Here is a 16840-nt window from a genome sequence, read left to right as displayed (position 1 = left end):
CCCCGAACAGTAATTAAAATAATTATCTATGAGGTACCACCCAGATTTTTCTCTGTATCGCACCAAAGCTCGGTGATCAGCATTCTTTGCCCAATCATACGCTCACTAATCTACAAATTACTGTGGAAAGCACCCCTGCGGTCATCTGAAGGCATGGTGTTGTATACTGTCTGATCTCGGGTGATACTTCAGGTCACCTTCTTCATTTTTCATGGGTGTTAAGTTGGACAAATGTGAGACTCACATTTCGTCCTGTCATTGACCTCTGGGGCTGACGCACTGCAGCAGAGCAGTCAGCTTTAATTTACCTGCCGTAAAACTTGTATCTCCTTGAATCGTTACTCGCCCTCTCTGTCTGGGGACCCACCTCTCCAGTCCTAATGTGATGGATGGGCATCAGCTCACCAAGACAGAGACAGAACTGAGCTAACAAAACATGCTCAAACAAATGCAAGGACTCCATACATGCAAAAATATCAATATCAATCCATTACCTGTGCACATACCCTAAAGGCTTTATTGATTTACGAATTGGAATGATTTTTTTTTTTTTTACATTAAAAGAAAAACTTTTCACGGAAACTGAATTATTTAAGTGGATCAAAATGTCACTTAAATAATTAAAGTGTTTTCAGGAACAAAGTCCCTCTTGTATGAACTCTCAGGCAGGATCACAGGAGTCTCTTTTCATATCAGTAACGTGATAATACAGGAGACAGTCTGCTAATGTTTAACATAGTTTTATATGTATTTCCTGGCAGCTTCTGCAGCGGTACCTACGCCTATAAATGTAGACATTAACCAATGAAGAAACATCATTACACTTAAAATGTAGAGAATATTCAGATAATAATAAAGCAGATTTATGCCTGTATATATATTTTTTGATAACATTAAAAGATGAAGCTGGTTGATATTACCAACAGATCTCAGTGTAAGCTCATCTCCTAATATTTTGTCTGCTTCCAAGTCTGTCTTTAACATCCAATCTCATTGGTTCCTACAGGAGAGATCTAAAATCTTTTAAATCAGGTCACAAATATAAACAGCACATTTTAAATGTGATTTACTTAAACAGCTCTGTAGTTTTTTTTTTAGTTTTTTTTTTTAGCAACCATTAATAAAACAGGTGTAAATGGTGCATTTGTTAGGGACTATTTTCAGGAGTAAGTTAATACACATAAAGTGACAATGAGGATTTATGGCAACAGGATAGTGTACAATAGCTAGCTCTTAATTAATCAGCTATTACTCACAGCTTCAGTTTTCTTTGTTGTGATTACAGTCTTGAAACCCTGTTCACATTAACGTTCACTCAGCCACTCTGGAGGTCAACCAATCAGCAATCAGTGTTGCAGACTCAGCGCAATGACACTGACGTCAAGCGTTTTTCTTCTAAACAGAGTTGCAGCAGTGACAGATTTTATGATAGTCAATACCGATTGGTTAAAGGCTGCTCTAACCGTTTCAAAATGAACTGGAAATGATTCCTATCTTTTGCCAGACCCGCATAGTAAATACAGTGAATTTAGGTCTGGCAACACCAACCTAGGTATATAGACGATCGTATCAAAATAAACTACATTACCCTCGTCCACATTAATAATGAAACATCCCACTCAGGGCAGCTGTTTGGCTGATGCTTTTCATTTTTGGACAACAAAGGGAGACATGAGCTATAACTGGATTTGGATACAAAAACAAAAAAACGTCCACTAGTCTTATCCATTAAGGGAGGACCGACAACAAATTTGCTGTTGAATTCAAGTGGATTCAGGAGCTAACTTCAAATTTGAGAGGGCGATAAAGACAGATTCTATAAAAACATCAAGGATTTCCAGTAAGGATGAAGCCAGCAACACTAAAAAAAAAGGTAGACTTTCCAAACAAGCTCCTTCTGTGGAGGAGTGTGTTATCACACTGTGCCAGGATTGCCTGATCCTCAGCCCACTAAGAACAAGGTGTGTCCACCTGTCCGTCCTTCATCCTCTCCAGTGCTGAAAGAGCAGATGGACTACCAAGCAACCTCATTTGTTACAATGCATCCTTTCTTCTTTGGTAAACATTGCTTTTCTTTTTCATTTCACCATATTAGTTCGGTGGTTAATACAGAAGCTATAACTAATGTGAAACCCTTGTCTGAACGTTCTTGGTCAGCAAAGTCAGGGCACAGAATCAATACACCTGCTGTGCACCGACACTTGGATCAAAAATGAAACGGCGAGGTCATCCGGCCCGATGCCACTGATCACTCTGTCCTGCATCCAGAAGAGTTACCGTCACTGGAAGAAACTGGAGACTTTTGAGGGATTTAATACAAACACAAGCCGGCGATCTGCGACTGACTTTGCCCTCTGGAGGGCGCGAACTACAGTACACAGGCTGCCGTCTGTGCAGCTCTGAAATTGGCTTAACGTGTCTGCTGACAAAACAGTAACCCAATCTACTGATATGAGACTCACTGTCTGAGCTGTCGTGTGGGACTTGTCCATTGTTTCCCTTGAAGCAATGGGACACAGCTTGTCACCAACTTGGAGAGTAAAAGGAAGAACAGAGTCATGCAACAGTGATATTTATAGATCCATTAAGGGTTGCAGTACAGTCTGCTCTGTCACAGCGGCTGGACCATCTGCTGGTCGTTGAATGGATTTCTTGGGGTGAATCTGTATCAAAGGCCTTTCGGATAGATGCGATCTCTTCACGGAACACCCGATGAATTATAAATGACAGGCTCACTTTGGCTTTGACCTTGGTGAAGCCAACTGTCTGTTAAATGCTAAAATGCTATCAGATCTCGTCTTTGGGATATCACTGTAAGATCAGTGATCAGCAGGGCAGAAGGGCGGCAGGCTGACCTGAACGTTAACTAGGAACGACAGGCCTCCGAACACACTGCTTTATCTCACTGGGACAGAAAGCCGCTGCAGAAAACCGAAAACCACAAGCAGTACATACACAAAGTGTTCACAGGTCAAAAATAGGTATTGTTTGAGTGAAAATGTGTCCTTGATGTGACTGTGTAGGACAGTAAGGCATCAAGTGAAACAGCTAGCTCCTCGCCTTGGAGGCCAAGATAGATCACCTTATAAATGATTAATTTGGTCTGCATATTTAATTTGGTGCTTTTGCTTTTGAAGCGATTCCAGTCAAAGGCATTGTCAGCTTTTGGATTTCTCTATTTAGTGAGGAGTTTTTCCAAAACAAAGAAAAAGCTAACTATGTTTTTATTCCACATTTTTGACAAATATCCGAGACACCGTCAAAAATTCCTCAATATGTCAATGTTCCATCTGTTGCCATTTCTGCATGATTTAGTAATCCTTTTTGATCTTTCCACCTATTTTTAGCCTCCTCCTCTCCTTATTAGCGAATAGGTTACAGAGAACAAACAGAGACACATCTGCTCCTTTAGTCTGCCATCGACATGTATATATCGATATCGAATAATAATAAAAAACAGTAACAATCTGACTTTTTGTCTGTCTTGTGATGTGACGTATTATTTGTTTTCTTGATAGAGACAGAGAAGGGAGCCATCATGAGATCGGTGCTGAGAATCAGCAGTGAGGAGGCGTTAATGACAAGCTAACATGAGGTGATAATGAGTATTCAGCCCTGAAGCCATACTCTGGCACTTACACCTCCAATCATCACTATTATTATTAAACACAGGGGGGGAAAAAAAAAAAAATCAGTTGAAAAATCCCTTAAATCTGCTCGAGCACAAGTACATTACATCCCATAAACTAAGTCATCTGAGGTGAGCTTCACACATTTAGGATACATGTTTAATGAAAGGCACTCGTCACAGGATAAATAAAACATTATGACACTGTATACTGTGCAATGTTGACACGTACAGCAACAGTCCTCACATATTAAGTGCTTCATTACATAGTAAAGTGCAGAGTACCCAGGTGACCCGCTGATGTCACCTTATTGCATTTCTTTTAATTACAAGTATTGGTCTTTCAATGGGTGGAAAATATAATATTATTCTTTTCCACCCACAAATCACCACAACCCGGTATCGCAACAAAGTGTGTAATAGAGCCATCAGTCCACTGGAGGATATCGTGTCAGTGTCACGTTTTGCTTCGCCAAGACGCGAAAAGTACAGCCATTTAGTTTAGGCACCAAAACCAGGCGGTCAAGTTTTGGGAAAGATCCTGGTTTGGGTTCAAATATGTAACGTCACGTGAGTAACGTTACGCACGTCATGTAAGTAGAATGTGTTACGTTATGTACATAACTTACTCATGTTACTTACATCAACTTGTTACTTAAAAGAAATAAACATATAATGCAAAATGACACATGTTAGGACTCTTACTTGTGCAGTGCTTAATGTCGACAGGGTAGTGACGTTTCAAACTGCACGTCTTCCTAAGACGCCTTGATTTGAAAATTCTTTATGATGGCGGTCCCACCCCTTCCTCTATGGAGCCGAGATGACGACGTTGAGGGTGGAAAGTGTTCAGGGTTTAACACTTCTTTTTTTTTGACCGTTTTGAGTGCATAATCTGGGTAGTTTTAGTGCACTGGATGTTTCTGTAATTTACAGTGTGAATGCACTTATGTGCTCAAAATAGCGAGTGTTAGTATCTAATTGCGCCATTTGGAACACAGCAACGGACTGCTGCTTTTCAAGAACTCAAACACCGGTCACACGGGCTAAAGTCCTGTGTTTGTTCCTCCAATCAAACCCGACCTCGCCCTTCCTCTTACTTTATGACTCTTTTTACTTTGCCACATAACCTTATTTGACCGAGGTCATAGTGCCTGTGCTTTTCGAGATCAGGTTGGGAAAAGCGTAACGCTGATAAAACCTCCTCCTGGTGGACTGATGGGTGTATTACATGCTTCAGTGAGATACCAGGCTGCATCGTTATTGCATATTGGAGGATTATTAGAAAGGCATTGACTGAGTTATATTTATCCATTGACAGTTCAATACAAGCTGTATTTATATGTATAATAATAAACTCACATACAGTACATGTTCAAGACTGAAATGTGGCATGCATATACAGTACCAATATTTTTCTCATGAAATATGCATTTTCATCATTTCTTGTCTTTGTTTCACAAATCCAGTTACGGTATTGGCTTTCCTTATCTCATGGAATATAATGGACAATACTATATGATTAAAATACTATAATACATTTAGCCACAATAAATATGTCAAACTTTCAGTTACTGCTTATTAAAGATAAACCTCATTTCGGCACACGATGCCATGCAATAAAAAAAACGAGAGAACAAAGGCAAATGGAGAAATGTTTAAATAAAAGAGTGCAAACCTTTTTCTTTTTTCTCTTTGCCTTCTCAATTCTCTCAGCCTGATCACAAATATATATCTCATTTCACATTTCTACGCTAATAAACGTGTTTTCCCTGCCAACAGTGGATGATGTAAAGCTCCAAAAGTGCTTAAGAGATGTGGGGAAAAAAAGCTTTCAGCGCAATGAATTGATATGCTTTTTAGAGGGTAAATTCACATAATATCAGATTAGAGGGTGATCCATACGTACCACTACATATGCATAATTTGGAGTGAAAATGACAAAAAAAGAAAACCTGACAGTGAAAATAATCTGTGATTTGAATAGCTGAGACTGCTGCATGCAACTACTGCAGGTAAGGTAATACAGTAAATGTTAAGCAGGTTTTATACTTTGCAGTGCATCTACAAGATCAGTGGCAGACGAGCTAACGTGCCAACTATTTATCACACAGATACTGTTGCGCCGTGTCTTATGGAGAAGTGCTGCTGGCTGAGCATTCACAACTATAGATTTGCTGATAAGACAATGTGTGTGCTGCTATGCTCTTGCCTTACACTGGACACATTCGCCTGCCCTTGAAAATCATGCCAAGTCCTACCTAGATTTTGCTGATTATGACGGGGTGTAGACTAACATGGGACTGTGATGTAATATAAGCTGGGGGTATACTTCCACTTTAAATGCTACGATTATCAAAACCGTTTCTGATTTATTTTCATCCGTGGGATAAACTTACTCTGCTCGTACGGAGCGGAGAGGAAATTTTTACAACTAACACCGCCTTTCCTGACCGTACACTGTTTACTGTAGCACGCGACATGTTCAAGATGAAATGTGTGACTGCAGCACAAATGAGAGGTCACATTTTTTCCTCAAATTGCGCTGGATGAAAGATAATTATTATACCGTTCAGTTGTTCTTATCACAGTTAACCGACAGTAGTTGCTGAGTTGTGTAAATTGCACTTTGACACATCCACATGCAGGCAGACAACTTGTGTAAGGGCTGTCTCACCACACAGTGCTTATTAATACTGTAATTATCTGCACAAATGTTGCTATGTTTGGAGTATAAAATAGTGAGAGAAACAACACAGCGCATCTCACTAACGGATACGTTTGATTTGTCCATGAGTGTTTTTCATGCCCCTTGTACAAACAAGTCCTTTCTCGATCAGTGCACGCCGTTTTTCTCATTCTGCCAGGTGCCATTACTTTTGCTGAGTGAAGGTGTGCTTCCATACTTGTTAGCAGCGGACATTTTCTGGGCAGCCTCTGCTGCTGCATCCATCACCTGTTTCTCCTCCTGCTCAGTCTCACGGTGGTAAAAATAGTTAAAGTTGGAGACGATGACGGGGACGGGCAAGGCAATGGTCAAGACACCAGCAATGGCACAGAGAGTGCCGACCATTTTGCCTCCCATGGTGATGGGGCACATGTCTCCGTAGCCCACAGTGGTCATGGTCACCACCGCCCACCAGAAGCCGTCAGGGATGCTGACGAACTGCGTCTGGGGCTCATCCACTTCTGCAAAGTAGATGGCACTTGAGAATAGGATGACTCCTATGAAAAGGAAGAAGATTAGCAGCCCCAGTTCCCTCATGCTGGCTTTCAAGGTCTGCCCCAATATCTGAAGCCCCTTTGAGTGTCGGGAAAGCTTAAAAATTCGGAAGACTCTCACAAGGCGGATGATTCTTAAGATTGCCAAGGACATGTTCTGACCGGAGTTCATATCGTCATCGGGCGTCGTCGCCAGCTCTGTTCCCAGGGTGACAAAGTAGGGAATTATAGAGACTATGTCAATGATGTTCATGATGTTATTGAAGAAATCACTTTTGCTGGGGCACACTATAAAGCGGACACCAACTTCGAAGCAGAACCAAATGATGCAAATAGTCTCCACAATGAAGAAGGGATCCGTGACATACGCCATCACGTCTTTCTGGCGGGGATGGGGGGCAGAACTGTCTTGGGTGCCATTGATGGTTTGGGTTAAACCTGGGAGAAATTCAGTGTCATCCCTGAACTCTGGCAGAGTCTCCAGGCAGAAGATGAAGATGGAAATTACGATGACAAACACAGAAACCAGAGCCACAGATTTGGCTGCACTGGAGCTCTCTGGGTATTCAAACAGGAGCCAGAACTGTCGCTGGAGCTCATTGGAGGGCAAAAGCACTTCAGGCTCCTTGATGAATCCTTCGTCTTCACGGAATTGCTCCATTGCTTCATGACCCAACTCATAGAAAACAATTTCATTTGCATAGACGTCCAAGGGAACGTTGGCTGGCCTCCGGATTCTCCCTCCTGACTGATAGTAGTAGAGAATCCCGTCAAAAGATGGACGGTTTCTGTCAAAAAAGTACTCGTTTTTCATTGGGTCGAAGTAGCTTATCCTCTTCATGGGGTTGCCCAGCAGCGTCTCTGGAAATTTGTTCAGGGTGCTGAGCTGGGTCTCAAACATCAGGCCCGAAATATTGATGACAACCTTCTCATCTTTCTCTTCAATGCAGTGCTTTTCGAACAAATCTTCATTGTCATAACAATCCTTCGGCATTTTACTGAAGACGCTGTCTGTGGGGGACTCGCTGTTGATCAGGAGCTTCAGATTAGAGATCAAACTGCCACTGCTGGTGTTGGCTTTAGTGGTCACGGTCGGAGGAGAGGAAGGCGACAGCCCCTCTTGACCAGACTGATTTCCACGTCGTCCTCTGTGCGGCGACTGGTGAGGAGAAGTCAAACGGTGGGTTAAAAGATGATCTGGAGCCTCTGACGGGGGCGAGGTCGGGTACCCAGAGTCACTTGGGTCGCCCAGGTTGATGCCAACATCATCCATGTTTTCAAAATTAACAAGCGGCACCTCCATGGCCCGTCTCGTCGCTAGCCACGGCTCCGTCTATCAGCCCAGTTCAGGAGACAGAGGAGACACCACAACCAGTGCCACGCTGAAGATCCTGGCAGGGCCTCCCTCCTCCTGGTTATCATTCAGGCAGCTGTATGCTACTTCTGCATGCAGCCCTCTTGGTAATCTGTAAAATAATCAAGAAAAAAAGGCATGTTGTGTTATATTTTTGTTAAATGCTGCAATATAGTTTTGTTGGTAAAGATATTTTATTGTCAGCTCCTGTTTGCATCAGCAGAGAAGCAGCCATCTGATACTCTGCTTGTACATTCTTGTTTTCCCCACAACTCTCTCCCGTGACCTCAACGAAAACACAAACTCTGCAAGTTCGGCTGTGAAAGAGCTTACACCGAGTATGGATGGTATTATTGCTGATCATGTGCTGCAAATTTGTTTCATTTCCGCATAGAAAACCATCGAAACCTCTCACTCATGACTAAAAGCAGAAAGTAATCAAAACACATGTATCCTATTCCTACATCTAAATGCTTGATTGTAAGTTTCTAACCACAGACTTGGTTCATCTATTCCACCCCTGTTCAGGTTCAGGATAGTCTATCAGCGTCACGTTAACTTTATCTCTAAGTAGCTGTTTATCATTCCATTTGTCTGGTTAGGACAGGTAACCAAATCCTGACACACGTTTTAAAGCTGCAACCTCTGTGTCCACTTGACACTGAGGGCCCTGTGAGACTCCGGGAGAATCATGTGGCTCTATTTCCACCTGCAGTGTAACGGATAACGCAACGGTCCTGGATATAGAATCGAATTTTCTTATGTAAGGACATCAGATAGGACAAATGCAAAAAAAATACGTGTATTGATTGTGCCGTGTCAGCAAAGAGGGGTTACCGAGTCCACGAAAAAGGACAGATAAAAACAAAAAGAGCTGAAAAGTGCAGTTGGGTTGGTATCCTTGGATCAAAGGCACCTTTATTTGTTTTTAAAAACAACTTTTTGTAGCCAAAATCCACAACTGAACTCACTCAGCCGTACTTGACACTGAGCTGACATTGAAAGACGCAGCGGATACACTAACGTCATCAGATCAGAGCATCAAAGTGTCCAGAACTACATGCAAATGTGTAAAGTTGAAATCCAGCTCTGTGCAGATGACTGCACCACTCACCCGAGTCCCCGGCTCTGCAGAAGTTCTTGTGCCCCGTGTCCTGCCTGGCAGCTCCGCTCTGCTCCCCCTCACTCTCCCTCATTCAGACTCACAATCAAGAGTGTCTCTAGCTCTATTAAAGCTCCCACTGGGTAATTTAACACCGCATACGAAACCAAAGATGCCAGAGGTACCCACACATACTCACAAACATACACAGGTGTGCACGCACACACAAACACAGACAAACAGAAAAAAAACACACGCAGGCAACTCACTATTTGAAATGTGGGGGGTCACCCGGCTTTGTTCTGCCTGCTCCCTCCTCCGGCAGCGGGGACGTTAGCGGTAAGCTCTGTGATAGGAGATTTACTCTGCAGGAGCCAATCGCTGTTTGACGAGGTAAAGGGAACGTGGGACCCACTCTTTCCCTCCTTTTCCTGCAGAGTAAGCATCCACATGCAGGATCATCCAAACCACCCTCACCTTGGGGATTAAACTGTATTCTTCTTCTGTTACAGGACTTGTCAAGAACTTTCAATACCTGCAGCAGTGCACATGTTCCCTCGGGCTTCAGCTCTCTCTTGTTTACATGATCAGAAATACATACTGTAATTTCATCCGACATTGGTATTGTATGAAATCATATTGACTGAACTGTCACCGTTTTTTTTTAAACCTGCAACTTTTCATTCAGTTGTACAATAATCCTTCAAGCCTGTCTGAATGCAAATCTATAAACATATGCCCGGTCCATTTAGGGAAAACAAAAATTAAAAAGTGCACTATAATGTATTTTATTGATAGACACTTTACTTTGCACAGGGGTTCATTCTGGGCACACATTTCGCCTCCAGGTGTTAAATATAGATTTGTAAGAAGGTTAATAGGGTTGATAGTGATTACAGGACTCTGTGTTACTCATTTTTCACTTCCAACTACACCTTACAGCAACTGAAGGTTTGTCAGATTAATGAAGTAGCTGCATGTCTTTGAAAAAAATGCGCAGAGCCCAATTAAAAAGGTTAAATTCCAATTATAGAGATGCTACACTTCCTTTTTTTTTTTTTTTTTTTTTAGCCCTGCTGGATTCTTTTAAGGAGTGGAAACTTCAATCAAAGTTAACGTTGCACTTTTTCAGAAGGGCGGCCAATTTGGCAACATTGGTTGAATATTGTGTTACCCTGATAGAGAACCAGTTACCCAAAGTCAGAACTCATGCCTTCATCTCCCTCTCATCCTGCTGCAGCCCGGAGCCGGCTGTCTGCTGGTCCCCTCTAACATTGCGGTGTGAGCAGGACCACTGCAGGCACGGGCGCATTGCTTCAAGGTCACAGAAAACTGTTTTAAGACTCGACACTTTCCCACACATCATCAAACACCGTCACCTAAAGGAATCTCATTATGCGTTCACACGTGAACACCATGCAGATCTGTATTCATGAATATAAGCCTGAAACATACAGTAAAATCCATGCACATAGTGGCACAGAGACGTGCACACACGAACATCACTCAGCTTACTTCACATCCTCAATATATAGGCACTCTTTTTCCTTGCGGGATCCTGCAGTGTTCTGGACATGTCATTGAGAATGCAGTCAGTCGTGGCATGACTTGTCACTTCAACACGTCATAATAGAATTTGCCACGGGCAAAGAGAGACAGGAAGATGGACAGTGAGGGGGTGATCACACGAGTCAGACTGAGAGGGTAAATAATCGATTCATTCCCCTGCAAAACAATTTGTGTCAGTAAAAGTGGGAACGGGGAGGAAAATGGGTGCTATATGATCTCCAGGATGAGGCGGACTGCAGCTACCGCAGTGTCACTCGTCTCTGGAGTCCTGACAGGGGACCAGAGGGACAACGTCCCTCCGTCCGTCCTTCCATGCAGCCCTCGATTCATCGTCCATCCCTCCGCCTTCCCTGCGTCGAACCCTCCCCCCGATGACATCGTCACCTTACTGGTAAATGGGCTGTGTTGACAAAGCAATTTCTCCATCAGCAGGCTGGTGTGTGAACTTTACTGACACTGCAAAGGTATCAACACCTTTATGGAGCTTGACTTTGAGACATGGACAGCTGGTAGAAATAGTAACATTTGCTCAGGAAAATGAATCATAACTTTAACACTTGTGTGACTAAAGTGAAGTGAAGGACGTGTCCAGATTCTTCAGTAATAGTGACAACAACACACAGTGAACAAACTTAGTTAAAGGGTCTGCATAAAAAAGAGTATTATTTCATTTTACTAACATTACTAATAACCTCTTATCTTTCTCTGCATAAAATTGTAACCACAATTTTTTTTAGGGTGTATAACAGTGTGACATCTCAAATGAAAAGTTACCTACTGGCTGGTAGCATAGTGTGGCCAATTTGTATTGTTTTATATTTTTTTAGGGTAGTTATAATATACTCTAACGTTTATTTTAAATGTCTTTTTTTGGATATCTTTGTATTAATTTACCAGGGACAGTCGAGGAATGAAAGTAAATTAGATATAGCTTTTAAAGCAGCCGAATAAATGTGTAGTGGAGTAATTAAGTGCATTTCTTTGCGAAATGTGGCAGAGAAGTAATATAAGTATCTCATAATTTGACTGAAAGCTGCAATAACTGATTATTTCGGCCAGCGGGAGGCAGCGTCAACGAGAATGAAACACTGAAATGACATGTCTGAAAGCCATTAACTGCAATACGACAGAGGGCCAGTAGGGGCTGGTTCCAAAGTGCCTCTGGCTCCATAGATTCCCATTCAACTTCTCAGTCATTACATTTTTTCTAAAAGTCATTATGGTGTTATTCGTTAAAGTCACTCCTTCTGATCATTGTTGTGGTATTCCATCTAAAAAATAATCCCATCCTTAATTCGATATTACGTCTCAAATCGAGGTATGTTTGGGATAGGCGCCTGGTTTGATTGACAGGCCTGTGGTGCAGTCAGGTTGCCGCTATAGGTGGGCGGGCGGAGTGTCCTCGTGTTTCCAGTCAGATTAAATCAGATCCACCCCTCGCTCCGCCACACAGATGCCCGTTGGTTGCTGCTTGTTTGGCGGCAACCCAAAGCACCCCAGGCATGTCAATCAAACCAGGCACCTATCCCAAACATACCTCGATTTGAGACGTAATATCTAACAAATGATGGGATTATTGTTAAAAGAACCACCAGAACATTGATCAGAAGACTTTAGCGAATGACACCAGAGTAACTTGTGGAATTTTTTTTTATTGACTTTTCATTTCATGATACAAGTTGGCGCTTTTTGAACGGGAGTTAAGTGAGCCAGAAGATTTTTGGAGCCGAGCCCCTAGTGGCCCTCAGTGGTATTGCATTTTAAGGCACTTACACACATGCTTTATACACTGTTATTACAAAAATATTGATTATAGCTGGTCTAACAACAGTTCTTGAGTAAATGTACTTTGCTACACACCACCACTGTATGATAGTTACATGTGTTTAATTAAAAGGTTAAACTGAAGGGAAACTGGTCACAGTTTTTGGGATATTATCACATCTGTACATTTCACAGTGTCACTAGGTCAGAGTTTGTCAAACATATGCAAACACTACCAAGAAACTAGATACAAAAATAAATGAAAAAATAAAAACATTTTAAACAATAAAATTGACGATGGCAGCCTGGTCGGAAAAGACAAAAAGAAAAGCTGTGAACTATTCATCTTGCGCACATGATCTGGGTAATTCCATCGCAGAAGCCCATATGGTCATCCATTAAGGGTGACAGGATTTCAAAGTGCATGTCAGGTAGCACGGATTAGATATTCCAGCCTCGTAATCTTATATCGGTTGTAAAGGCAGCTGGTTATTCTAGTCTAGTAATTCTATATATTGCGGCAAAGGTTCTCTTCGTTCCAAATAACATACAAGGTTGGGTCAGGAGCAAACAAGGGCATAACAGCTTATAAAACCCCTACATGGCTCAAAACATAATGTTAGCTAAAATAAAGCGGCATTTCCATCCAAAACCTCACAGAGTGCCATAAACTCAAGATGGATTTATAGTTAGTGGCTGTCAGTCGAGGTAAACCACGATGGCCTGAAGCAGTCTCATTTTCGAGTTTGGGATTTCTTATGAGTTCACTTGATATCAGATGAAATAATTTGTATATAACATTATATAATATATAGGTTTTAAACCTATGGTATGGATCTTTGGTCTCTCCTTTCTCCCAGTGAGAGTCATTAAAAAAAAAAAAAAAACAGTCGACACATCGTTAGTCATCGGCTTTATCGAAACCTACTCCATCACTACTGTTGCAGCTGTATAATGGTGGATAAACTACTAATTTAATAAAAGGACCCACAACCACTGCAAGATCACTCGTTTCATTATCAGAATTTGATCCATTCGATCTTTTAACATTTTAAAGGTCCAGAAGAGCTACATGACTGAATTGTTTCATCACCATTCAAGGAAGCATAGGTCTTTACCAGAAGTTTGCCGACTCAGACTGTGGAGGTCTCCGATGTACATGCTGCACTCATAGAGCAAGCCCCGTTTGCATTCATCCGGCCTGTTTGGGAATATCTCAAAAGCAGTAAAAACTATATTTCCTGTTGGTGAAAAGGTTCATCAGCATTCTGGCAAGGGTTCATTTGGTAAGTTCTTGAATGTGGCGGACGTTCGTTTATATAAAAGTCCAGCATAGCTTTACGTTAATTACAATTTTGATTCAATGCTTAGGAGTGCAAAGTAGAATATAATAGAAAAACAAAGTGTGCCCTGGATGTTTGAGGGTTTAGCTGGTCATGAAACTGTCCCCTTTTTCATTTACCTTCGTTTGACCACCAAAGTACATTTTTGTATGTAAGTCCAGGGGGAAATTACAATAACACAAAATATGTCTTAAAATCAGAATTAATCAGAAATACAACGATGAAATAATGAATAATATTTCTAATGCAATCATCCAAGATATATTTTTTTTAAAACGTTTTATCATTATTACAACCTAAATGTCACCTTTAAGAAACCAAGAGCTGGCTAAAACTACAAAAAAAACTAAGATCAATCGAAAACGACAGCTTAGTGGTCAAATCAAGACTGTCAAACACATCAAAGACATCAGCAGTCAGTTTGTCAATTCACAGGGACAAATTTTGCCGAGGGACCAGGGAGAGGCTACAGTGCACACACAAGCTCCGTTGCTCTGTTGCATTTCATCTGTCCCCTCATCTCCTGCCCTCTCCTCTCTATCTCTATGAAACAAAGGGTCTTTAACAGTGTGTTACCTAACGTCATATCACAGTGTAAATGTTTCACTGCAGTGACTTGAGTGTAAAAAAAAAAAAAACTCGCAGACAGTGTTACTGATACATAGCTGTTCACGTATTAGAGAAATGTAGTTGCCTTGTCAGACATTTGTTGTCAGTGTACGTGCACGCGGGGTGGTGGTGGTGGAGGTGGTGGTGGGGATGGAGGGGGTGTCAACATGACACTTGCACAAGTTTCATTCTGATCATTTCGTACACTCGTGATAAATGCAGCGACTCTCGTGTGAGCTGTTGACTTTTTCGACGTATTTAAGAAAGGAAACACTCGATCATCTCTGAAACAGAACACACAGAGTCCGAGACAACAATACCACGTTGTAATTTAAGCACCACACTAGCAAAAAATACCAACGTGCGAGTCCTCTATGGGAGCGTACCGAGGGAAGTACGTCAATTGGAAGACAGCCGCAGTGTTTTCTGTCGTCCGGATGCACCATTCCCCTCATTGTTTGGACTGAGGATTTGGTCTGTCGTCGATAGAGACGCTTCTGCTCATTCTGAGAACTGTGACTCCACTAAAGAGATTATGTAACACAGGAGATCAGCCCACAGAATCACCCTCATAGATAAATAGTCTGGACTCAATACTACGGATTCAATTGAAATATCTGGATTGTGTCCAGCCGCACTAATCAAAAGACAAGTGCTAATCTTGGCTGACTCCTTTGACTTCGGCATGGCAGGAGGAGGTCAGCGTTCACAACAAACCAATCACGGCACAGCCACAACATTTAACACCGCAATCCTGTTTTTTTTTTTTTTTTTTTACTCGCTGATTAAATTACACTTTCTTTTGCACACATTTGTTCCTTGTTTTGATTTTTTTGTTTTGTTGCACTTTTACTTCTTTTCAAACTCAAAAACCGATCAACGCTATGAAATCATAACCCGCAGTAGATTGCTTCAAAGTGCTATCGCACGCAGTGGGAAGAATTCTTTTCCAGCCAACAACCATACAAGGAGGATGAATGCCACACACCACCCACTGTTTTGACATCAACATTGCTCACCGTTGGACAGGGAGGTTCCATGGCTGCAGGCGCTTCGAGCGCATCCAAAGCCTCCTGAGTTACACCGAGCCTCCTCCTCACGCTTCCATATGGCCTGTTGCTGTGTAGAAAACATCACGATTAAAAACAATGAGTCAGATTAAAGGTTTATTTAACATTTAATTACAGGTCAAAAAAACAAAACAAAACAAAAAATACTTTGTTTACTGTTGTAATATGAGGATTTAAAAGCATTTAGCATTTTAATCCAATAAGTGTCAAGATGATCACTGCTAATAATGTAACCAACAATTATACTTATATGCTGTCAATGTGAGTGCAAAAATGGGTTCATTATTCTAGTATATCTAAAAATAGTTAAAAATATTAAAGAGTATCGTGTTTTTAAAAGAAAAAAAAATCTAATATTTACACCAATAACACTACTTGATTAACATACTGTTTTATATTGAAAACATTAAATTGCATTTACCTCATTATCCAGCGGTGAAAGAAGCTTGTCTAGAGTCCCACACACATCTTGTTGGATTAAGTTTCTGACAGAGTCTTAAGGAGCAGTGGTAAATCTCTCTAAAGCGTGAGGTTTTGACAGAAGGAAGGGCAGTTTCAGTTAGAGACGCCATAAACGAGACAGATGTTTTGTACAACAACATGATTTCGGTCGATTCCGTCTGTCGGGGGGGGGGGGGGGGGGGGGGGGGACACACACACGCAAGTAAACAAATCTTCATGGCGCTGCCTGTTCTCATTGTGTTATTTCAGATTTTGGACCGGAAACACGCAACGCCCTCGTGGATATAAATGTTGTGTGGCAACAGCACCAAAATAATAATAATAATAATAATAATAATAATAATAATAATAAAAAAAAGGCCTTCACACAACAACAGTCGATGTCACTGTGAAAGTTCCTTGTGATTTCTGAGCAGAAGCCCGTTCTTTTCATTTGTCTGTCGTGTCCATCTGTTCAGTGCAACTCTCCCGAAAAGGTAAGCGAACCTCCGTTTGTGCAGCACGGGGCTCATTTTCCCCGTCGCCGGTGAAGCCCTGAACCTGTCCGTCCGCCCGTCAGGTGCTCTCGCTTCGGCTCACTATCATGTTTCACACTCGTGCGTAGGATTCACTGCTCACGCGCCACTTTTCCTCGGCGCGTCCACTTCTCTGTCCTCTCTCTTGTCCATTTACCGATTGTCACCGAAAGTCACTGGAGGTTGTAGATTTTTATGTAGA

The 16840-nt window shown here is 41.8% G+C and overlaps 1 protein-coding gene across 2 annotated transcripts; it reads right to left on the bottom strand.

The window, feature by feature from the left end:
- Positions 1 to 4271: 4271 nt before the first annotated feature.
- On the bottom strand, positions 4272 to 16265 carry LOC138616646 (potassium voltage-gated channel subfamily A member 10). 2 transcript variants are annotated; one of them, XM_069691104.1, is made up of 3 exons: positions 16083 to 16265; positions 15611 to 15710; positions 4272 to 8316 (listed from the first exon to the last, which is right to left on the bottom strand). In XM_069691104.1, exon 3 carries the CDS (start codon positions 8151 to 8153, stop codon positions 6465 to 6467), a length of 1689 nt encoding a protein of 562 aa, XP_069547205.1. In that variant the 5' UTR covers positions 8154 to 8316; positions 15611 to 15710; positions 16083 to 16265; the 3' UTR covers positions 4272 to 6464. The 2 variants fall into 2 exon arrangements, with proteins under 2 accessions (XP_069547205.1, XP_069547206.1); XM_069691105.1 differs by lacking the exons at positions 15611 to 15710; positions 16083 to 16265 and adding an exon at positions 9319 to 9490.
- Between the last annotated feature and the right edge of the window lie 575 nt (positions 16266 to 16840).

The sequence above is a fragment of the Brachyistius frenatus genome, unplaced genomic scaffold (genome assembly GCF_029030835.1).
Source record: "Brachyistius frenatus isolate BFR_SWC_R1_liver_20210118 unplaced genomic scaffold, ASM2903083v1 Contig_10, whole genome shotgun sequence".
Lineage (NCBI taxonomy): Eukaryota > Metazoa > Chordata > Actinopteri > Embiotocidae > Brachyistius > Brachyistius frenatus.
The sequence above is the reverse complement of the archived record's forward strand: the minus strand, read 5'-3'. Positions and strand labels throughout refer to the sequence as shown.